We start from the raw sequence: 24,298 nt of genomic DNA, 5'->3' as shown, positions 1-24,298 counted from the left end.
TGATCTGTGGACTACCAGTGGTTCGCAAGCTTCATTCAGGTGGTCCGTGACATGTCCGTATTAAAAATTCATATTGATTTTATTGCTTCTTTTATTTTTATATTGCATTGTATTAATTTGAATTTGATGGCATGCAAATTGTAATACAGTAAAATACAATATAAGAAATAAAAGAAGCAATAGAATACAATCAAAAATCATACAGCTCCTGGACACAGAGCATTACAGCTGCCACAACAGGCAGAAAAATCTTTCAGTGGTCCACCAAGACCAGCAGCGATTTTCAAGTGGTTCATGGGGGAAAACATTTGGCAACCACTGCTGTAAGGGAAAAAGACAAAAAATATTGTCTTTCGTTCGATGCAACAGGTGGATAGTGGTCTAAGTTATACTTTATTCTATGACCACCACGCAAAAAGAAATCATAAAGGACTGTTTATACTGTAAAACCAGGCAAGGCAACTGCCGGTGTTCCTTGAACTGCTCTTTAGAAACACTAAGCGTGAAGACAAAGATTTCAAAATAAAGCTTTATTCAACAAATGCCTCTTGTCCAGTTGTGTTTGGGACCAGCCTTGCACAAGCTGCACAGCCTTAACCATTTGGTGAGGAAGCAAGGACCAGACTGATTAAAAGGAGGCCAGATTCAGAGTAGGACACAGCCTGTTCGGAGACCTGGAAGAAATGTGGGAAACGTTTTGGCACAGGATCACCACAAAAGAAGAGAAACGGTTGTATATACCTTAGAAGCACAATCTCCCTGGCTGGTTAGGAAGCAGCCTTTAAAAGAAGATACAGGGAAGCTGATCTGAAGGGGGTGCAGCTGCGCAAAAAGAGATTATGAGAACCTGAAAGGCAGACAACAAGAGTGACGTTTATCCTGGCCCCCAAAAGTAAACACCTATTCCAGGAGACAATGTGCCACCCGGAGCGCCTCCCATCGCAAAACTCTCCGGCAAACACCCAGGTTGCCTGTCCCAGAAGGGAGAGGCAAAGGAGGGGGTCCACCTAAGCCAAAGCTAACCTAAACCCCCCCTTGGGGAGCAAAGCTGTACCCACCTCTCTCCTCCGGCCGGTTCTACCCCCAGAAGAGCATCTCTGCTTCGCAGGCACCCCTGCAGAAAAAGGCGTCCCTCAGCGGCTTTGTGCCCCTCCTCGGCCAGTACCGGCGTGCTCCGCTTCTTCTCTCCCAGAGGCTGATGATGCCCCTCCCCGCAGGACGTCCACGCTAACCGAGCAGCCTCGGGCTCGCAGGCATCTCTGCCTCGCCGCCTCTCACCCGCTCCGCCCCCCCCTTCAGGAGCCGACGCAGACTATTGCTTCTGCTTCTGCTCCCGAGAGGGCGCCTCTCGAGCAACATGATTTCCACCACTAGGGGGCGAGAGGAGCTCGTCGCGCGGCCCCTCTCCGTCTCCTCCCTGGCACTTGTCCAGCATGTCTTCATCATCTTCTGGCATCCTCTGCTGGTTTGGAGGAGTCAGCTGGAGCCATCAGGTGCCTTGCAGAGCTGGGAAAGCCAAACAGACCAAACAAGGGGGAAGAAAAACAGCTCTGGTAGAAACAAAGGCCGCCCGGCAAGTGCGGTAGACCTTTTGTGCAGCGCAAATAATCCTTAGCCTGATTATTTAGGAGGAAGACTTTGTGAGTTCAATAGGATTTATGTACGCATACACACTATGGGTCGCATTCAGCATTAGTCATACTCAGAGCAGACCCATGGAAATGAATGGACCTGACTAACGAAGACTGAGTACGCACCATACATTTAGAGCACATCCCCCCCCCTCCAAAGATCTGGAAAACTATAGTTTGTTAAGGGTGCCAGGGTAAACTACAATTCCCAGGATTCTTGGGGGGGAGTGTTTTAATTTACGGTGGAAGTTGGACAGTGAAAAAAGTGGATAAGAGAAAAATCAACTCAATTGAAATGTGTTGGAGGAGAGCTTTGCGCATACCATGGACCGTGAAAAAGTCAAATAATTGGGTGTTAGAACAAATTAAGTCAGAACTATCACTAGAAGCTAACATGATGACACTGAGGTTATCATATTTTGGACACATAATGAGATGACATGATTCACTAGAAAAGACAATAATTCACTAGAAAAGACAATAATGCTGGGAATAACAGAAGGGAATAGAAAAAGAGGAAGGTCAAACAAGAGATGGATTGATTCCATAGAGGAAGCCACAGACCTGAACTTACAAGATCTGGTGGTTTTTAACAGATGCTATTGGAGGTTGATTCATAGGGTCGCCATAAGTCGAAATCGACTTGAAGGCACATAACAACAACAATGCAGCCTTAGCTCTGTGAATTTCATTCTGTCTATGCTGAGTGAAACTTAGCTGGATGTATCCCACATACTTCAAGCCTACTACAAGCTTCTTTCATCTGAATAGTTAACAGCTAATATTAAATAGTTAATAGTTAAATAAGGGCTTACTTCCACACTAAAAAGGATGAATCACTGTTCCTGGTCCCCCCCCTTCAAAGATGCACAAATATAGTGTGATCGCATGTGACTGCGTCAGAAGATGGACTGGAGTGCAGCGTCAATATAGCCCAGTCTCATGAATGTTCCTTTTACATTTTACAATATAAGCTAATATTGACATTGGGCCCCATTTTACCCCTCTGGAGCAACATGAACTTTCATAACCTCACCGAAGTTGCACCCTGGGCTCCTTCTGGAAGGGCAGAATATAAATTTAATTAATAAATGAAATAAATAATACTAGATCTTTCAGACCTCTGGCCTAAAGATTTCATTGAGTATACCTACCTGGCCCCTACATGACATGTTCCTCCTGTTCCCAACCTACCTGGTCAACCCCTACATAGATTCTTTCCTTTACTCAGTTCTGGTTCGTGCACAACCTCAACCACTTAGAGAAACTGAGGAAATAAGTAGTTGCACTTTCCTCACTTCAACTCTAGTAACCAAGTCTGGAGTCCCAAGGCCCTCACCAAATCTCTAGTTTCTAGAGATCCCAGATAGAATTGCCACAACCCACATTTTGGAGCCCTTGAGCCCTGACCATCTCATACCTTCACACTCTTCCCCTTTACAAGCAAGAGCCCGTTTTCTGTCCTGGATAAATCACAAATCTTACTGTGCATTTTCCCCCATGTCTTGATAAAAGGTTTAGTGTGAGTTGTTAAAAGTTGACATTCTTCAGGTTCCAGCTCTTTTCCTCAGGCTGTGTAGACAAGGCTGGTCTTAGTGGTGGGTAAGCCAGCCGCTCACCATGGGGGCCAATCAAACAAGGCGCCAACCTGACATCAGTGTTTATTAAGTGTATTTACAGTGGGCTCCTTCTGGAAGGAAGGGCAGGATATAAATTTAATAAACAAATAATAATATAGTGGGCTGAAGATAAATTGAGCCATAAGGCAATGGTGGCTGGGGCCCATTGCGACTGGTGGGGCAAGGCAGGGAGATCACCAGTAGGTGGAGCCAAAACCAATGAGAGGCAGAGCCAACTGTGGCTGTAAACACACTAGTCATCAGATCAAGTGTTTCCATTAGCCACACCTGGAAGGGGAACGGGTTGATCTGCCAATCAGTTGTGAAATCTCTTTGAAGCTGATTTTTTGTTAAAAAAAAATTAAAGCTGCTCCCACCAGGTTTTACAGTGAAAAGGGGCAGGGTTTGCCTAGCATTATGTGCCCCAGTTTTCAGAAGAGAGAGTTGGAGATGGACCAGATCTAGCAGAACAGTGAGCATGTTTCTACCCTGATTCTAGTTTTGTTTCCCGTCCTCTTCCCTGCTGAGTTCTACGAGAGTAATGCTGAGACTAATGAGAGGAAGCTGACAAGCCATGTCATGTGGACTAGCTATAAGTAAGAAGGCAAGCAGGTGGAGGCTGGCTGAGGGCAAACAGAGATGGGTAGGGCAGGGCAGGGCAGGGCAGGGCCTGGCCTGGCCTCATTTGCCCTAGTTGACCAACCTCCACTGAGTTTCAAATGGTATGCAAAACCTTGTATTTTTTCCACAGTTATTATCTGCAGAGAGAGTCAGTGTGGCATAGTGGTTAGAGTGTTGGACTATGACCTGGGAGACCAGGGTTCAAATCCAAACACAGCCATGCCGGATAGGTGTGAGGGGCAGGCCAGGCCAGTTTTGGGGAACGAGGAATAGATGTTTAATATCCATTCCATGTTCCGGGCCTGCTCACCACCAGAAGATAACTGGGGGAGGTGCAGCCCCAACCAATCTTCAACTGCTGCTGTATAATGCCAGGTCTGTGGTACAGAAAACATCTCTCATCCATGACATGATCATGGATGAGAACGCAGACCTGATGTGCATTACGGAAACCTGGCTGGATGAGGCCTCAGCTCCTGTGCTTGAGGCCATGTGTCCGGCCGGTTTCCAGTACGCGCAGCAGCCGAGGATTGGTAGGCGGGGAGGAGGAGTGGCAGTTATTTATCGGAGGTCCTTGATTATTGCCAGACCCCCTCTCCACGAGACCAAGTTTGTTGACTGCATGTACTGGAGGTTGGGGCCTAAGGGCAGTTTAGGGATTCTCCTTGTTTACCGCCCACCCCGCTGCACAGCTGACTCCCTGACCGAGGTGCTGGAGGTTGTCTCGGCTGTGCAGGTTCTTTTCCCCAACCTTCTGGTTTTGGGGGATTTCAACCTGCATGCCGAGGCGGCTCTCAGTGGAGCCCCTCGGGATTTCATGGAAACCATGACTTCCTGGGAACTGCACCTTAGTAATTTTGGGCCCACCTATGTAGCCGGTCATGCTCTCGACCTTGTATTTGTCTCGGGAGGGGGAGGTAGTGCTCTGAAAATGGGGATTATTTCTTCAGACCCCGTGTCATGGTCAGATCACTATTTGGTGAAAATGGACCTCCTATTGCCGCACACCCTCCACAGGGGACAGGGACCTATTAGGATGGTCCGCCCCAGACGCCTGATGGAACCAATAGGATTCCTGAGTGCGCTGGGAGATTTGGAGCTGACTGAAGACCGCCCGGTCAAAACCCTGGTGACAGAGTGGAACAGGGAGATCTCCGGGGCAATAGACCAGGTGGCCCCGAAACGTCCTCTCCCCCTGAATAGAGCTCAAACCGCGCCATGGTATACACCACGGTTGCGGGGTTTGAGGCAGGAGGTGAGACGACTAGAACGCCGGTGGCGGACATCTCGCTCTGAAGACGATCGGACATGGGTTAGAGCAGCAATAGCGGCCTACCAAGTGTCAACAAAGGCAGCAAAGAGGGGTTTCTTTGCTGCCTCTATTGCATCTGCAGAATGTTGTCCCAGGAGGTTGTTCCAGGTGGTCCGAAGCCTGGTTGGTCCAGTTGCGCAGGAACCCTTGGAGCACTCTAAAGCCTCCTGTGATGCATTTGCAAAACATTTTGCTGATAAAATCGATTGTCTGAAGAGTTCGATTCTGTACGCCGTGGATACAGGAAGCAGGCCAGAGATGGTCAGTTGCGATCCGGTCTGGTGGGATCTGTTTCAGCCTCTTCCCTCTGAGGAAGTGGACAAGGTGCTCTCTACTATGAGACCGACGACCTGTTTGTTTGATCCTTGCCCCACATGGCTCATTGTGAGCTGTAAAGAGAGACTGAGCGAAGGGATCAAGGCGGTGGTAAATGCCTCCTTGGAAGAGGGGGCACTGCCATTTGCCCTCAAGGAGGCGGTAATAAAGCCCATCTTAAAAAAGCCCTCCTTGGATCCCCAAGATTTGAATAACTTCCGCCCGGTCTCCAATTTACCATTTTTGGGCAAGGTGATCAAACGCGTGGTGGCCAAACAGCTACAGACACACTTGGAGGAAGCAGATTATTTAGATCCATTCCAATCGGGCTTCACGACTGGATATGGAACTGAAACAGCCTTGGTCACTCTAGTGGATGATTTGAGGAGGGCGTTGGATAGGGGTGAATACTCATTCCTTGTCCTCCTGGATCTCTCTGCGGCTTTTGATACCGTCTACCACGGTATCCTTTTGGATCGCCTGGAGAGAATGGGAATTGGGGGCACTGTGCTAAAGTGGTTCCGATCCTATCTCTCTGATAAGCACCAACAAGTAGCATTGGGGGAGGAGGTTTCAGACCCTTGGCCTCTTAACTGTGGTGTGCCACAGGGCTCTATCCTCTCTCCCATGCTATTTAACATCTATGTAAAGCCGCTGGGGGCTATCATCAGGAGATTTGGGCTGCAGTGCCACCAATATGCGGATGACACTCAGCTCTATCTCTCATTTAAGTCCTCACCGGAGTTGGCTGTGGAGACTATTTCCAAGTGCCTGGAGTCCGTAAGTGAATGGATGGGAGGTAACAGGCTGAAACTGAACCCTGACAAGACCGAGGTACTGCTGGTGGGAGACAAGAGAAGATTAGGAGATATTGACCTGGTGCTGAATGGAGTTAGTTTGCCCCTGAAGGACCAGGTTCGCAGCCTCGGGGTCATTCTTGACTCCTAGCTGTCCATGGAGGCTCAGGTATCAGCAGTGAGCCGGGCAGCTTGGTATCAATTACATCTGATACAGAGGCTGCGACCCTATCTTCCGGTTCATCTGCTCCCGCGGGTAGTGCATGCCCTGGTCTCCTCTCGCTTAGACTACTGTAATGCACTCTACGTTGGGCTACCCTTGAAGACGGTCCAGTAATTACAGCTGGTACAGAATGCGGCGGCACGATTGATTAAGAATAGCCGCCGGCGGGATCACATCACCCCAGTACCCCAGTGCTTGAAGATCTGCACGGGCTACCAGTTGTTTACCGAGCCCAATTCAAGGTGTTGGTGTTAACCTTTAAAGCCCTACACGGTTTCAGTCCAGTGCATCTAAAGGAGCGCCTCCAGCATCACCAAGTATGCCGCCTGACAAGATCAGCCTCTCAAGACGTTCTCTCGGTCCCACCAGTTAGAACAGCTAGACTGGTGCGGACCAGAGAGAGGGCATTCTCGGTTGTGGCCCCCACCCTCTGGAACTCTCTGCCATATGACCTACGCCATGTCCCCTCCTTGGTAGGCTTCCGCCAAGGACTAAACACATGGCTGTTTCAGCGGGCATACAGAATCACTAGTTAATTTTAATTCTATAGTGTACAGATGTGGGTAAATTGAATATGTTATGATTGTATTTATATATGTATTTTAAATTTTAATTATGTACGCCGCCTAGAGTGGCTGTTTATTCAGCCAGATAGGCGGCCTAAAAATAAAATTTATTATTATTATTATTATTATTATTATTATTATTATTATTATTATGAAGCTCACTGGATGACCTTGGACCAGTCATTGCCTCTCAGCCTCAGAGGAAGGCAATGGTAAAACCACCTCTGAATACCGTTTACCATGAAAACAGTATTCATAGGGTCGCCATAAGTCGGGATTGACTTGAAGACAGTCCATTTCAATTTATTAAGTACAGCGTTACAATGTTTTACATGTAAAAAAAATCTAAACTAATGAGCTACTAATGAGCACAAATGTTAATATAAGGATCAATGTTCTGCTTACATAGCTGTGTTTTTGCATTATTCTTTCCAAAGAACAAAGAGCTATCAAAGTAAAAATTTTGGGACCTCTGCTGGCATGCAATGAGTTCAGTTAAACAGAACAGGACAGGTAAATGGGTGGGTTTATGCAAATATCCCACCAATGGCTCTCAGAACAACCAGACAGATGGTTGGCAAATTGACAAAGTTGAGAAAACCCACAATTTCTGAGATTAAACTGTCTGTGAAGAGGCTGCTTAGCTGGACAACAGGAACAGACACCTTATTGGAGTATATTTTGTGAAATTGGAAATGGTGCTGATTCCAGTGTGGCAGTGAGCTCTTTGCAGTATCCATGTACTCTTAGATGCCTCAAAATCCATCAGAAAAGTTGTCTTACACATTTCCCAAACAGTTGGTATTGCTTCTCCGCCTAATGGCTAAGATCAAGTGTAGTGTCTGTTCTTATCAATTTAATATCTGATATGTTTGCTATTTGTGGACTACATATTAAATGACTTTTTGCAGCTTGGAGATGGAATAGAAGCCTTTTCTCTCCTCTTCACGCATTGACCTGGTATTGCAATATCTCCAAGAACAATGTACCTCCAACATTTCTGGTATAAAAATAGATGAAAATGGTCCTTTGGAAAAGAATGATCAGGTTCTTGTGGTAACTTTCTTCTGTTTACCAACTGATTTCTGACACACCAGGACACTTGAGTAAGAACCACCTTCTTTCTGCCCAGCCTGTGAGAACCCAAGATAGTATGGTTCAAAAACAGATGAAAATGGTTATCCAGGGAAGAAAAGAGACCACTGGAGCAGACCATCAGAGTCCTGTGGGAGCTTTCTTCTGTTTGGCAACTGGCAAAGGCAAATGCCACCTCCCAGCACGGAGTGAGAAGTTAGGATCCACCTCCCCTGCTGGAGACTGATCCTCGATGTGCTAGCAACTGTTGACCAAGGACCACCTTCTGAAAGAGGAATGAGGCTTCTGGGGAAGGAAAGAAGAGAGCACTACCTCCCAGGCAAAGAGCTGTAAGCCCCCCCCCAACCAAGGTTGTTCTCCAATACTCAATGGATAGCTCTCTCTGCCTAGTCTGTGAGAACCCAAGGCAGTATGCAACACACAGCAGCTTGGCCACATAGATAACCAGACACCATTTGCCAGTCCTCTACTGCTGCACATGCTGCTCCTCCAATGTTAAGTCTATGTTGATTCTTAAGAGGCATCAAGCAACCTGTGTGTCTCCTTCTCAAGTCAACAGTTTCTCATCTGGGCCTGGCACCACACAATCACCACCCCAACCTTCTAGGTGTTCATAGGCAGCTGGACCAACCCTCTCCGCAATGCAGTTGCCCCTCCAGCTACATAGCTCTGGAGAACCTCATAACCCAACCACAGCAAAAGCCTGCAGCTGTATGGCTGGGACACCCAGTCCTGCCCAAATGCAGCACACCCACCAGGCTGTTTGATGATGCCCCAGCCGAGGGGCAGCTAGAAATAAAAGCAGTGCTGCAATGCCCAAATGGTGAGCCAACAACAATGGGTGGAACACCAGAAGCACCATCAAGCAGAGCTCTGCACCATGGGCCTTCTTCCCCAGGGAGGGAAGTGCCTGGAATGATTCACCCACTGCATTCCTTGGTTCCTCACTCCCCTGAGAGCTTTCATTTCATTTCAGATTCAAGACATTTAATGCCGTATTTAAATGCACCTGATGTAAAATATTTTTAGTGAGAAGGTCTATAAAATAACCTTTTTAGGTATCTTTGTTAAACCCTTTAGTCTGCACCACTTGATTGTTTAAAACCCCTGCCTAATAAATGCCATGCAGACACACGTTTGATATTCCCTCCCCCACCCCCGTTTAAAGCAAAAGAACACGGAAAGAACTGTGCATGTGCTCCTGATGTCGCCACGCACCGTGCAGTTTATGTAGATGGGATACTATCATAAGGATTTACTGTCTCTTCTTCAGCAATTACAAAATTCATATACCACTTGGATGTAATGATCTCTCAGCAGTTTACAAAAAACATTAAAATTATCAATAAAAGTTAAAAACAAAAGCATATTTAAAACAATTTAAACAGCTACTAACGAAATGTTTTAAAACAGATCGACATCTATGTGTCTGAAAAGGCTTGCCTAAACAGAAAAGTTTTACACAGGCGCAGAAAAGAATGCAGCGAAGGCGCCTGCCTGATGTCAATTGGCAGGGAGTTCCAAAGTCATTCATTGGCGATCACTTGTGGCCGAGTAAGATTGTCTTCCAAAATAAGGTCTTTAACAGTAGGTCCGTAAGTGACTGTGGAGGCCAATTCTGGATCCACACAGCCTCCCACAGTGAGGACATAGGTTTCCAGATGGAAGATGGTCACGATGAGGATTTGCTTGACGTGCCTTCCGCTTAGCTCGTTTGTCCCTTTCGCCCTATACTCGTGCTTCTTCAAAGTCCATAGCACCTTTGATAATGGCCGACCTCCAATTGGACGCTCATGGGCCAAGACTTCCCAGTTCTCGATGCTTATGTTACATTTTTTTAGATTAGCTTTGAGAACATCTTTAAACCTCTTTTGCTGTTCACCGATATTCCGTTTTCCATCCTTGAGTTGGAAGTAAAGTAGCTGCTTTGGAAGACGGTGATCAGGCATTTGATCAACATGGCCGGTCCAGCGAAGTTGATGTAGGTGCTGCCACACTAAAAGAACGATTTCTTACAGGTGCAGAACAAGTATTATGTGGCACCTGTGCCTGTCCCGCGGAGCAAAGCGCTACCGTTACTGCTACCTTTTATTTCTGGATGGGTGCCCTGTTGTTTTATTGCAGCTACGCTAAAATCCACACTGAGATTCTTAATTGCTTTCTGTGGACCTCTCTCACTTCCCTCCGGGGGGGGGAGGTGACCCAAACAACAACAACACAATAGTGTGTGAACGAATCCAAACTTTCCTTCTCAAATAAATCGCCACTGCGACTCTGCAGTTCCTATCTCTATGGGAAGAACCGAACGTCACATGCAGGAGCTCAGGGCTTCGAGGAGCGTCAGCAGGTACGTCAATAAAAAAGCGTCGGAAAAGAAGGGTTGGGGCACATGCGCGGTTAGTCGGTGGCCTGGCGCCGAGTGGGTGTCGCGTAAGGCCTTGTCTTTCGGCACGTTCGCGTGGGTATCTCCTCAGTAGAGGCCGGTTCCAGGAGGGCCCTAGTAGTGTAGGTCGAGGTGTAAAAGAGTCGGGTGGGTGAAACGGGATGTCCGGGGTCACGGGAGGTTCGACGGGCTCGGCCCGAAAGCGGCTGCTGAAGGAGGAGGACATGACCAAAGTGGAGTTCGAGACGAGCGAGGAGGTGGATGTCACCCCCACCTTCGACACCATGGGCCTACGCGAGGACCTGCTGCGCGGCATCTACGCCTACGGTGCGCGCGGGGCTGGGCTGGGGTTCTTTTGGGGTGGGGGTTGGGAAGCGGGCGACGGAGCGGGTCGCGCGGCCCCGTCTGCGGAAGTATGCCGGGGGGGAGGGGAGAGGAAAGGAGAAGCAGCGCTGTCGCCGTCGGATTTTTTTGTTCATTATTTATACTTGCATTTGTTACTGTTTTTTCTTGTGCTCCCATCATGCCAGAGCACCCAAGGTGGCTAAAAGCAGGACGTGTCAAGCATCCAAAAAACCAAGAATAAAAAGGGTGGGAAACCAAAAATGCTGGAAATTGTGGTGTTTATTTAAAAAAAACAAAACCAACGCATTTCGGCTGCTATATTGTCTGGCCTCCGTCAGGGAATGGATTGGTCTGCAATATTCTTTTCTAGCAAGATCTATCATTTCAAGCAATCTTGCTAGAAAAGAATCTTGCAGACGGGCCAATCCTCTGACGAAGGCCAGACAGTATAGTGGCCGAAACGCGTTGGGCTTTTTTTAAAAAAACAAACACCACAATTTCCAGCTCCCAAGGTGGCTGCCCCTGAGCCACTCTGTGTGGGAGGGATCTTTTAGCTGGCCCTTGACACCCAGGAGACAGGAGAGGAGATTTGAACTCACAGACTCTGGACTCCCAGCCAGGCTCTCATCCCCACTGTGCTATACCAGCTGTTGTAAAATAAAATAATGACATTAAAATCTACTGCTGGGACTCGTAAACAATACCGCCTTGGGCTCCTGCTGGGAGGAAGGGCGGGATAGAAGTATAATTAATTAATTAATTAATTAATTAATTGATAATTAAATAAGTACATTAAACAATACAAGGAATAGCATACAAGTCTGTCTCAGATTTGTTTTTATGTGCTGTTGTAGCTCAGCAATGTGGAATACTGCTACCGTGTATTGTATTGCTTCTTCTATCAATAACTTCCACTAGTTCTTGTATTGTTTCAAGACCTCATTGAGTTTATGGGTTTTGTGCATATGGAGACCTTCTCCTTTGGGTTTGCGTATTAAAATCTGCTAGATGCATAGAAAGCTGCCTCATTACAGAGTCAGGCCATTCATCTATCTAGCTCAGTATTGTCTACACCAACTGGCAGCAGCTGGCAGGGAACATTCCCAGCTCTATCTGGAGCGGCTGGGGATTGAACCTTGGACCTTTGGAATGCAAAGTAGATGGTCTATCACTGAACTACATCTTATCACACATTACAAAAGGAAAAGGAGTTGGGCTAGGGAAGACAAAAACAAATAAATTTAAGTACCAGTTCTTATATAATGTTGCATAAGTGTTATAATGTCCAGTAGGGATGGCTACTAATGGAGACATGGGAGGGGACAAGTGAAATGGCGCGACCCTGATGGGGGCATCACTGAATCAACCCTCCCTCAGGTGCAGCTTCATGGAATTGAATTACTTTTCTATCCTGTCAATGCATCTGGCTTCCATTGTTCTGTTTTCCCATCCAAGAATTTAAAAAGATATAATCAATTTTTTTATAAGCTAGTCAAGCCAATTGTAAATAATGGAACTTGTACTTCCACAGTAGGTTCCTGAGTCACTTTGTCGATCCTTTCATTGGCAATGCAGTTTTAGATGTGTCGATCCTTTCATTGGCAATGCAGTTTTAGATGTGGCCACCACTTTCTGTTGTTTTGACAGTTTGGAAACATGGCAGTGCCAGGGTGATGGGATCCAGGTAATCTCCGTGATTTACTTGTTACTCGACTCTGAGGGCCGGGGTGTCCAAATAGATAAAGACCTTGTGAGGTTTCTGGGCTGCCTTATATATTAAGTGAGCCTTGTAAAGAAGCTTTTACCATTTTCTAGCCCACAGAATTTTCTACTAGCCTGCCAAGAGGTTACCATCCTGGGCTCCTTCTGGGAGGAAGGGTGGGATATAAGTTAAATTGTAAATAAATAAATAAGAGGTTAGGAGTTGCATTTTAATGTTGGCAATGGAGGTAGGGAAGCCTCCTTCTCCTGTGCAGCCAGCATGATGTGGACTGGCAGAGGAAGAATAAAGTAAACTTTCTCCTCCAGCAGCCTGCTCACCTGCCTGTGTGGAATTCCTGGTTGCCTATTGTTACCAGAGAAATAACTAAATATAAGCCTTCGTTAAGTGCTTCCCTGTGTGGAAAAGCGTATCTTGAAGAGGGGACGCATGCAGCTTGCCATTATCCTGTTTAGTAATCATGTAGGCATATGTTTTACTGTATACTTCCTCATCAAAAGCAAAGGACACAGTAATGGGAATCGCTAGAGCATTATTTATTTTATTTATTTTTAAAACTTATATACCGCCCGACTAGCAATAGCTCTCTGGGCGGTGAACATAGATACAATAAAATACAATATAATACAAAAACATCAGTCTAAAATCAGATTTCACAATCTAAAAACAGCAAAGGCTAAAATCAAATTACAAACATTACAATCATTAACAAAAAATTAAAATGCCTCGGAATAGAGAAAGGTTTTAACCTGGCGCCGAAAGGATGATAGTGTCGGCGCCAGGCGAACCTCCTCGGGGAGACTATTCCATAGTTCGGGGGCCACCACTGAGAAGGCCCTTGATCTTGTCACTGCCCTCCGGGCCTCCCCATGAGTCGGGACCCGGAGGAGGGCCTTCGTAGCAGACCGTAGTGTACGAGCCGGTTCATAGCGGGAGAGGCGTTCCGACAGATATCGTGGTCCTGCGCCGTATAAGGCTTTATAGGTTAATATCAAAACTTTGAATTTGGCCCGGAAGCGTATTGGAAGCCAGTGTAAGCGGGCCAAAACAGGTGTTATATGGTCAGACAGCTTCGTTCTTGTTAGCAGTCTGGCCGCCGCATTTTGCACCAGCTGTAGCTTCCGAACCGTCTTCAGAGGTAGCCCTACGTAGAGCGCATTACAGTAATCCAAACATGAGGTTACCAGAGCATGTACTACTGATGTAAGATCCTTCTTACTCCTTATGCTGAGAATTACTGTTAAAAAGTTTCCCCAAGGCAGGATTTGTTCTAAAATGTATTGGGACTGGACTAAATGTAATTTTAACCATCTGGAGGTGGGACAGCCAGTGCGGTACCATCTGTGTTTTGCTGGATTCCAACTTCCATTAGCCCCAGCCAGCATGGCCAATGGTCAGAAACTATTTAAGTTGTAGTACAAGAATATCTGGAAGATAACATGTTGGCTGCCCCTGATCTGAAGCTTTTTGCTACCCCTCATCCGCAGTAAATACAAAGGATTATGTCAGACATAAGTCATACTCATAGATCCATTGAAATTGATGGACTCCAGTTAGCTATGAATTAAGTCTATTGGATTTCAGTGGGTGTACTCGGAGTAAGACTTTGTGTTTACAGCAACAGTAAAACAGGCTTCTTCCTCCTGATCATTTGTAACTATGTGCATTATTGAATTTTGCTTTGAGTGTTTAGAGATGTGTAAAGTTTGCGAATTATCATTGGCCACATTCAGATAAGAAATGTTGGCACCTAAGTGTCACTTTCTGCCCCAAGTCCCTTCCTTAATTGTTACTACTGCTAATCTTAAAAATTGAGCGCCAGCATCTCTAGATTTTAAGTGCTTTGATCTCTAAATGTTGGTTTATTACAATATTGCTTTGGTTAGTGTTTTTAGGATACAGTATGTAATTAGAAGAGAAAACTAAAACTGTTTAAAATGAATTTTGCAGGTTTTGAGAAGCCTTCAGCTATCCAGCAGAGAGCTATCAAACAGATCATTAAAGGAAGAGACGTGATTGCACAGTAAGTGAAATTGTACATTTAAAAAAACAGAAGAGTTTACTTAGGGATATTACCGCCTTGAGAAAGCAAATGGTTCTTGGCTTGCTCCTAAATAGTAAGGAATGACACCTTTTTGATGCAAAGGACTGCAGTGAGTTCAGCAGTAGTTAACTAAGGCTGCAGTCCAATGCAAGTCTACTCAGAAGTAAGCTCCACTGGACTCAGTGGGATTTACTCCCAGGTAAGTGTGCATTGGATTGCAGCCTAAGTATATAATTTACTCAGAACTAAATCCCATTGAGTTTATTTCTTTCTTTAGAAAATTTCTTAATCGCTTTATATTTAAAAGAATCTCAAAGCGACATACAAAAAAAATCCAGTACAATAAAACATAATATCCAGTACAATAAAATAGTGTTTAGTGGGACTTGCTCACTAGTAAGCATGCTTAGAACTGCAACCTCAGTGACCATTTAGGAAGAGATGTCTGTGGTGTTTTTTTTTACTCTGGATCCCATCCAGTCGTAATCCTTACCCAGTATATATAATTTCTTATAGATGCCATTCATAAGTAGTAGTAGGTGATTCCCCCACATTATTGTCATTGTGACCAGGCATCTGTTGCTGTTTAACATTGAAATCCAAATGTTCAGGACAATTTTCATTGATCTTGCATGTTGGCTGTTCTAGATTTTAGAATTTAACTTCTTTATCCATTGTAGACCACTTTTATCTTTTAGGAAAGCATCCTATAAATGCGTTAAATAATTGTAATTAGTAATCCCAGTAGACAAAAGTTGTTTCTGTTAGTACAGTTTATTCGCCTTAAATTACATTTGAAGACTAGTCTCAACACATGCCAGTTCATCAGTTGGCTGGAGTCAAGGAAGATTACCTAGGTTCACTAGTGGGTAATTCTGTCAAAGCTTTAGATAATCCTAAACAGAGTTTATATGGTGACTTTTCCTGCTACTTTCTAGATCACAGTCTGGAACAGGCAAAACAGCAACATTTTCCATCTCCGTTCTACAGTGTCTGGACATCCAGGTACCTTTGGAACATAAATAATTCAACACTTTCTTTTTTGAAGATGCAAATTATATTCTAACTAGACATAGTATATTGTCTTATTTTAACACAGATCAAGAACAACTTTCCACATTAATTATCCTCTTTGAACATTGGATTTCATCCCAATTATATATACTTTGTCTTTTTGTCAAGTAAGAGCAGGTGGTGTTGGTGTTTGAACACTTCAGATTTGAAAAACCTATTAAGAGGGAATGATGACTAACTATCTCATTGTTTCAATCAGGTTCGTGAAACTCAAGCATTGATATTGGCACCTACTAGAGAATTGGCAGTACAAATTCAGAAGGTAAGTGAATCTTATACAAGAGCATGGTTTCTGAGAATAGAATGGTGCAGCATATATGGCTCCTGTGACAATGCTACTGCATGTAGGTGGCCTTAGAGTTAACACTTAGCATGATGGTAGTTGTCTTTCCTGGCCCATCATTTCCCTACAGTACCATTCTGCAATTAGTATCAAGTCCCAGACATGTTCTGGAAACACAGAATGCAGCAACCTTGTAGAAGATAAACAAGTTTGGATTTGCTTAGTGCCTGAATAGAAAACTGCAGGAAGACCCTTTGTATGCCACCTTCAGCTGTATAATGGAAGAAAAGTGGGATATAAATGTGATGGATAAATAATGCATTGCATCATTTAGCACTTCTTAACCTACTAAAGGGCTGTAGAAATGCCTACAGTCACAGTTGAAAACGAGTCAGACACTCATGACTTTGAAATTGAAAATGTATTCATGCATAGGAGAATGGACCACTTCAGTTTCCCACACATGCATTCACAGGATGCTATAGTTAGGGTTCCTCATTCAGTTATTGTTTGGTTATGTAGTACCCTTGAATCTAAGTTGTTTGTGTGCATGCTCCTGCAGGGGCTTCTGGCTCTTGGTGACTACATGAATGTCCAATGTCACGCCTGTATTGGTGGAACCAACGTTGGTGAAGATATCAGGAAGCTGGATTATGGACAACATGTTGTTGCTGGCACACCTGGGCGTGTATTTGGTGAGGAAATCAGTTGTATTAAGGAAAAGTAAATAATTCACCATAACATTTTCAGTAGACATCTGCATGCTTCATGCTCAATATACTTTTCAGCCCTTAGTTCTGTTCTCTAGGCTGGGAACTATGGCTGTAGTTTTCTTACCCCAGTCCTCCTCTTTCCTCCCTTATGCATTGGATCTTCATTTTAAACCATATATAAAATGTAAATGTACTGCCTTCAAGTTGATTCCGACTTATGGCGACCCTATGAATAGGATTTTCATGAGGCTGAGAGGCAGTGACTGGCCCAAGGTCACCCAGTGAGCTTCATGGCTATGTGGGGATTCAAACCCTGGTCTCTCAGGTCGTAGTCCAACACCTTAACTACTACACCACATATATAAAGCAACCCTTTAATAACTTTTGGCTAGGTGGCATGCAGGTCAAATCTGGCCCCTGTCCTATTTTCTCTAGTTCCCAGCCTGATTTCGGGGGAGGAAGTGGGGGTGCTGGTTGTTGGGTTTTCTTCCCAGCTAGCCTTTCTCTTGTTGCTTCTCCCAGCTTTCTCCCCACCTTTTCATAGTGTGATGAGAAGATGTTCAAGAGGTCCCTTGGGTGTACTCTCATTTCTCTTGGGGTTCTGCTTCTGGCTCAGGGAGCACCCTCCACAAACCCAGGGTGTCATGTTATTACATACAGGGTGGTCAGTGCATCAGAAGCAGTGCCTCATGCTGTGTTCTGCAGCATGTAAGTCTCCATTTATCCAGGATGTGTCCACACAAAGTGAGAGGAGGCCAAAAGTGTTGCAGGCTTGGGCTTCACTTTTAGGTGACAAGCATCTGGGGTTCCTTTTAGCTGAAGCGCCTTGGATGTCTTCTTGTTAAATGCTGGGAGGGTTCTTTAGCCCTATTTAGAACACTGAAATTGACACATATTTGCAGAATTGAAATATGATTAAAAGCACCACCAACCAACATTCAGGTAGCTGATATTCATAATTCGCTGTATGAATCTTTTTTTGCAACTTTTTATGTTGGTTTCTTCATGTGTGAGAATTGTTTTTACTCATAGAAAAAGGTTAATTTCTACACTAATGCCTTCAGAACTAATCTTGAAAAAATGTCAGTAAGTTAGCCAGTATCTTGTAACTAATGAATGAAACAGAACCTCCTGTGGGAATTAGTAATTCACGTGTGTTTAGAGTGGTATAAATAATTTGCTCTGACAGCATTGCCAGAAAAAGTGAAGATAATCTGCTACTTCTGCCCCATTCCCAGATAGGTTGTTAAAAGTCAGATGTGACACTTCTCTCTGATGATGGTAAGGGATGATGGGAGCTATAGTTCAACAACTGCAGAGCTGCAGGATCTTTCCCCCTGCTTTGATGTGAGCTTTCTGGCATGGTGAAGACTCTTAATCAACAGCACTTTTTAACCACATTCTAAGGTATATATTTAGAAATGCATTGTCAGAACTGGTTCTGAGGAAAATTAGGGTTTAATAGTGCTGTTGCTTTTGTAGCTCTTGCATTGTCAGATTATTTTTTGTGCTTGGGAAGTCCACCACTGTGGCCCTTTAACTTCTGGCATAATTCTGTGTGAGATTGAGCTCTCTTTGCTCCTCTGAGCCATCAATCTGTAGGACAAGAAGTGATTCTCAGCATCTCTGCTTGGTCACTGTTTCTTGACATGAACCTGAAACCTTTCAGATATGATCCGTCGCAGAAGTCTAAGGACGCGTGCTATCAAAATGTTGGTTTTGGATGAAGCTGATGAGATGCTCAACAAAGGTAAAGAATAATTTTAACCCTGAAGGCCTAATTTTGTATTATAGATCCTAACCATGTTTTTTTTACATAAAAATACAAAACCAAAGATGTGTTTGCCTAAAGTGTCAGAACAGTGTGTTTTTCTGTCATACATATACTTCAAAACTACCCCCAGGTGCACAAGAATGATTACTGAGAGCTGCCTTGCAAAAAATCTTGTGTTACTTTTCATTAAGAAATTGAAGTGTGTTCTAGGATTACTACAGCACAACAGTAAAGTTGCCTTTGGACCTATGATTGGCAGGGCACCTAACAATATTTGGTGGGTAGGCAGAAAAAATCTATGGCCAAGTGTCTTCTGTAGCTATAGCCCCATACATCATATAACATAAATGAATATAAGTACACCTTGCCTTTTTAAATTGGTGGGGTGAAGTGATCAGAAATGATGGCCAAAGATGAAGCTTTTAGAACTGGTACAGTTCATATCAAAAGTATGTCACCCCCACAGATTGCCAGGTGTTATCAGTGCAGCTAAAGCAGGTCAGCTGCATGTCACAGATACCTCAGTTCAGTACTCTCCAGTGTTAAGCAACTAGTGCAGATTCTCACATTAGGCATTGTTGAAACAAATTTCAAATGGCTTTTGTTGTGGTGAGTGTGCACCAGAGTACAAGAACATTTCTCAAATTCTACTTTATCCCTCTTAAATCATTTGCTTGATTAATCTAGGTTTTAAAGAACAAATTTATGATGTGTACAGATACCTTCCCCCAGCAACACAGGTGGTTCTGATCAGTGCCACCTTGCCACATGAGATCTTGGAGATGACCAACAAATTCATGACTGACCCCATCCGCATTCTAGTCAAGCGGTGAGTGAATTCAAGAGTTTCAGCCCATTACTTCCTTCTGTATTAGTAACTTTAAATCTGACAACAATGACAGCAGTGAATATCTGAATTAGAACAGAGATCTTTGAATGCATTTCACGGGTTCATTCCTGATCCCTGGCCTGCTGCCTAAACTCTCCTCTTTTAACAAAGGGTACAAAAACTGGAATTATGGCCCCATTGAGTTTTCTTAAGGCAGATACAAAAATACCTTTTTGTATACCATTTACCTGTATTTTCAAAATGCTTTGTTTACATCATCTCAATGATAATTAGACTAACACTGTAAGGCAGGCGTGACAGTGTTATCCCCATATAATTGCCACTCTGGGATCCCTTTGGGAGGAAGGGCAAGGTATAAATTTAATAAACAATAATAAAATAATATTAAAGATGGGAAGATGCAGGCAAAGTCAGATAATATTGATGTTTCAAAGGCCATTTAGAGAATTCATGATTAAAGTGGGGGACTTTCTAGCTGTACCTACCATACTCAGTTATCTTTTTAACTTGTTAATCACAGAACCAGTGTTAATTTAGAATAAATTTGTTCAGTTTTACCAACTGTGTTGGCAATTTAACCATTGTGGTTTTGTGTGTATGTGATGGTACTCACTGGCACAGAGTACCATCCCCTCTTTTTTTTTTGTCATGGCAGCCACTTTGTGCTGGCACCCATGACACTTTTATCAAGATGTAAGTACCAGCACTTAATTTTTTTTACCAAAAAAACTCAAAAACAAAAAACTGAATTTAACTATAGGCATTCCTTATAGGTCTGAATGGGCAGTTGTAGATAATAACACTGCAGTGATGAATCTTTTGTTTTATAAGTGTGATGTCTAGCAAATAACAGCAAAATCTCTTCAAAACTTATTTCCCCCTCCCCTCTCTGTCCAGTGATGAGTTGACGCTAGAAGGGATCAAACAGTTCTTTGTGGCAGTAGAGAGAGAAGAATGGAAGTTTGATACATTGTGTGACCTGTATGACACACTCACAATCACACAGGCAGTCATCTTCTGTAATACCAAGAGGAAGGTATGTCAGCTATGAACAATGTATGTATGAGCTAGTCAAGTTATGAATAATTCACATTGGCACTAACAAATGGACAGAACTAAAGTAAACATCTTTCTAGATTATTCCTGCCAAATTAAAAAGAAATTGGCTTCTCCCTGACTCAGGTTGACTGGCTGACAGAGAAGATGAGAGAAGCCAACTTCACTGTTTCATCAATGCATGGTGACATGCCCCAGAAGGAAAGGGAGTCCATTATGAAAGAGTTCAGATCTGGGGCAAGGTATGGCAGCAATGTTTTCTGTGAATATAGTTGTGGGGGGAGAGACGAACCTTTTTTGGGCCAAGAACCATGATATCCTGGCAGAAAGGTGTCATAGAGCTTTTCTGAGTAGTGGGCAGGATAGGACGAGACCCAAAGATGGGCACATGCACACCTTGCACAACATCAAAGGCCTTTTCCCTCTCAGCTGAATAGCGGACAGTCAGAGGGCCAGTTGAAATCTAGCTATGGGCTGTGGCAGCTGGGGATTCCCACCCCTGACATCCAGCTATGGGCTCAAGTTACTTCTGAGGGTTTCTGCAATTCATTAACCTGTTGCTTTTTTCTTTTTGCAGCCGAGTTCTTATTTCTACAGATGTTTGGGCCAGAGGTTTGGATGTTCCTCAGGTGTCCCTGATAATTAACTATGACTTGCCCAACAACAGAGAATTGTATATACACAGGTAAGTGTACACATATATTAAATTCTTATTTTGCAATGGGAAACTTTGGAAAAGGATTATATGTGCAGCTTTCTCTCTCCTGTAGTCGAAAACGGGGGAGGAGCAGAAAGAGAGATCTGGATGCTTTGGAAGGGTATTTAAAACACTTCTCCCAGAACAAGAGACTTCAGAACAGTGGGTTAAAAGATGCCCTTGATTTTTTTAAAAAACAAGTCCCATCAGAAAACTTAAATTTGATATGGAAGGTGCTTCTGTTTTAAACCTGTAACATGAACACTTGTCTGGGGCATATAGTGCATGTGTATCACTAATAGTTGGTTCTGCTACTGTTAATAAAGAATATAGAGAAATTCTGATGATTTCATTGATTGATTCTGAATCCCTCTTTTGCCCCACCAGGATTGGTAGATCAGGCCGCTATGGCCGGAAAGGTGTTGCTATCAACTTTGTGAAGAATGATGACATTCGTATTCTGCGAGACATTGAGCAGTACTATTCCACTCAGATTGATGAAATGCCCATGAATGGTGAGTACCTGATTCTTTGACTAATCTAGTTAGGTAGATAGTAAGTGAACAAAATATGGCTTTTGATAACTGAAAAGCTGTTCGTTACAAATGGTAGCTCTGTGACTCCAAGTTTATTTGAGCAAAGAAAGGTAGCCCTTCTTCTATCACCCACAATTTGTCAGCTCAGTGCAGTAGTTGTAAATTGTCTGAACAGTAGAAATATATTAGACCTGTCAGCTAGACTGTGGAATCCTATTGATAGTAGAGTGGAGATGGTGCTCCTCTGGAATTCTGCACTAAACTTAAGTATTATGTGCTAAGCAAACGTACAGATATATTACTCTTGCCATAGAGTAGGGCAGGAAATTAAGCAGAACACTGAAAGTTCTGGTAAGCTCCTGTGTGGTATTTGAAACTTCACCAACTCTGCCCACATGTATTCTCTATCAAACAAATCTGGTTGCATTTTCTTAGCCTTGCATTTGATACCAGAATATGTGGTTGCTTCCCATTTTATCCACATGACTACCCTGTGAGATTGAGAGATGGTGACTGGCCCAAGATCTTGCAGTAAACTTTATGCCAGAATGGGAATCTATGGCTCTGTGCTCCATGTCTGATGCTATCCACTGTGCTCTGCCTCCAATCGGAAGCAATATGCTTCTGTATACCAGTTGATGGAAAATGAGGTGGGGATGGGGGGAGTTGATTGTACTTGCACTCAGGTCCTGCTTGTGGGCTTCCTGTGGGCATTTGGTTGGCCACTGCAAGAACAGGATGCTGGACTAGATGGGCCACTGGCCTGATCCAGCAGGCTCTTCTTATGTTCACTGTACCACTCTGTCTCTCTAGTGGGTGTGTGAAATGTGCACAACCTTGTCAACACCATGGGTGGTATTTAATGCTAGTCCTACTCACAGTAGGCCCTTTGAAATTAATAAAATCATTTTCAGTGGGTCTGCTCTGAATAAGACTTAGTTGAATATAAGCCAGTGTCTCTTCAGCTGGTAGTTTAAGATCTTTCTTCATGCACATGGTGATCTATATCAAATGGTAAGTGTTTGGCTTGACATTGTGATACACACAAAGAATGTTTTTTTTGTTCATTATTACCATGCCTACATTGTTCTTTTTTTAAATCTAGTTGCTGACCTTATTTGAAGAAACAAGATGGGCTGAAGAGACTCTTCTTAGCTGTGATTTGTTACTCTACAGCACTAAGGGCTGCTTCTGCCTGTTCTTCTTATTAATACTTACTTTAAGAACCATGTCAGTGTAACTCTCTAAAATGGTTAGACGAACATCAGCTTCAGTCTAGGCCACTGCTACCAACTATGGCTCTGAAAGGTCAGAGTTGGTAAAAAGTAACATTGGAAGCACCTACAAGTCCTTGGTAGTATTTTTTTAAAAAAACATTGTCATTGTGGAATCTCCTAAATGTAGAAACTTGTTTTTTTATTTTCTTGACGGAAGCTGTAAAAGTAGCATCTCTGTAAATAAGGTGTTCATTGTCATCCTACCTGCTACTATCTTTTCTGCTGATTAAAAAAGTGAAGTTTCCTATAAATTCTGTATCTATTCACTAATTCTGTGATTGCAGCAAGTGTTTAAAAAATAGGGGGACATACATGTGTATTTTTGTCATTGGACAGTGCACTGTGACGGAATGCAGTAATATGCAAGCTCTGAGGCAGATACAGAAGTGGAGATCCACCTACATTTTTCATTGTCTCCTTCAGTGTTCCTATACATAATGTAGGGGTTTCTGAATTGAAATATTTGGGGGTTGAATCCAGTTGCTCTGCTCCATTTGCTGTGATGGGACTTCTGCTCTAGCATATATGCTAATGTAAGAGGTGATTTTTTGCCTCCTGAAAATCTACTCTGGGGAGCTGCAGGTTGAGTCAGGGAAAACAGCCTTCCTCCCCTTCTGTTAATGGAGGCATCTGCTGGGTCAAAAGCCCTTCTGTGAGTGCAAGGGCACTAACTAATCCAATTCTACCCACAGAACTTAATTTTTTTTGCCTTGAACTAATGTGTGCCAAACTGGTTACAAAGCTATTGAGATGAACTAATTTTAGCCCTTGGCTTTAAAACAATTTAGAAAACTGAGTTTGACAACTCTGGTTGTACTAGCCAAAAAGGTTGATTGTTTTACAGTGATGGGCAAATACTACCCTCCTACTTAAGACTCCAAGTAGAGGTAATTTTTAGAAAGACAGCTCCAGTGAAAGTGGAGCATGGAACAGAGGGCTAGTCCCACATGAGGAATGTGTGATCAATAGGGATTATTTTTCCCTATTTTAAGCATCTTAACAAGATAGTATGTTCAGCTGTGTGGGGTTCTAAACACTCCTGTATTGGTCCTTTAAATTGTAAAACTAAAGTACACTCTTGCTTTCTACAAACATGGAGAGTTAAATGCTAAATGATTTTAAGCTAGTGTTAATAAATTAGTATAGTAGTCATGTTAGATGAGTCTGTCCCTTGTTACAGTTTACAGATATAACAATTATAGCACTCTTAATACCTATGGTTTGGATCTCGTAGTCCCTAGGACAGGTAAGTCAAGAAAAAGGTTATGTGCCTTCAAGTTGACTATGACTTATGGTGACCCTATGAATCAGCAACCTCCAAGAGCATCTGTTATAAACCACCCTGTTTAGATCTTGTAAGTTCATGT

The 24,298-nt window shown here is 43.6% G+C and overlaps 2 protein-coding genes and 1 non-coding gene across 8 annotated transcripts in view; 2 read left to right on the top strand and 1 right to left on the bottom strand.

Moving 5' to 3' along the window:
- NINL (ninein like) overlaps positions 1-1,319 on the bottom strand; it is a 63,200-nt gene extending 61,881 nt beyond the window's left edge. For 3 of the 6 annotated variants that reach the window (XM_061625617.1, XM_061625616.1, XM_061625618.1), the window contains exon 1: positions 1,059-1,318. The gene's annotated coding sequence lies outside the window, so the exon portion shown is untranslated. Of the gene's footprint in view, positions 1-741; positions 848-1,058 lie in introns of all 6 variants that reach the window. The other 3 variants (XM_061625614.1, XM_061625619.1, XM_061625615.1) reach the window with 2 other exon arrangements.
- Positions 1,320-7,887: 6,568 nt separating this feature from the next.
- LOC133384721 (U2 spliceosomal RNA) lies at positions 7,888-8,078 on the top strand. The gene has a single exon (XR_009762657.1). It is a non-coding gene; the product is annotated as a U2 spliceosomal RNA (small nuclear RNA).
- Positions 8,079-10,544: 2,466 nt separating this feature from the next.
- Positions 10,545-23,201, top strand: EIF4A3 (eukaryotic translation initiation factor 4A3). Its single transcript, XM_061625612.1, has 12 exons — positions 10,545-10,889; positions 14,578-14,650; positions 15,610-15,676; positions 15,945-16,007; positions 16,591-16,723; positions 18,411-18,491; positions 19,203-19,344; positions 20,263-20,401; positions 20,548-20,663; positions 20,999-21,106; positions 21,506-21,633; positions 22,760-23,201. The coding sequence occupies exons 1-12, from the start codon at positions 10,724-10,726 to the stop codon at positions 22,774-22,776; spliced, it is 1,233 nt and encodes a 410-aa protein (XP_061481596.1). The 5' UTR covers positions 10,545-10,723; the 3' UTR covers positions 22,777-23,201.
- Positions 23,202-24,298: the final 1,097 nt, after the last annotated feature.

The sequence above is a fragment of the Rhineura floridana genome, chromosome 4 (assembly GCF_030035675.1).
Source record: "Rhineura floridana isolate rRhiFlo1 chromosome 4, rRhiFlo1.hap2, whole genome shotgun sequence".
NCBI lineage: Eukaryota > Metazoa > Chordata > Lepidosauria > Squamata > Rhineuridae > Rhineura > Rhineura floridana.
Note: the sequence above shows the minus strand (reverse complement) of the source record. Positions and strands in the feature narration are given on the sequence as shown.

Excerpts from the sequence above, each read along its gene's own strand:
- EIF4A3 (XM_061625612.1), top strand. The coding sequence starts at position 10,724 with ATGTCCGGGGTCACGGGAGGTTCGACGGGCTCGGCCCGAAAGCGGCTG. Across the intron at positions 20,402-20,547 it reads TCTGTAATACCAAGAGGAAG|GTTGACTGGCTGACAGAGAA; the intron begins GTATGTCAGCTA and ends TCCCTGACTCAG. Across the intron at positions 21,107-21,505 it reads AGAGAATTGTATATACACAG|GATTGGTAGATCAGGCCGCT; the intron begins GTAAGTGTACAC and ends TTGCCCCACCAG.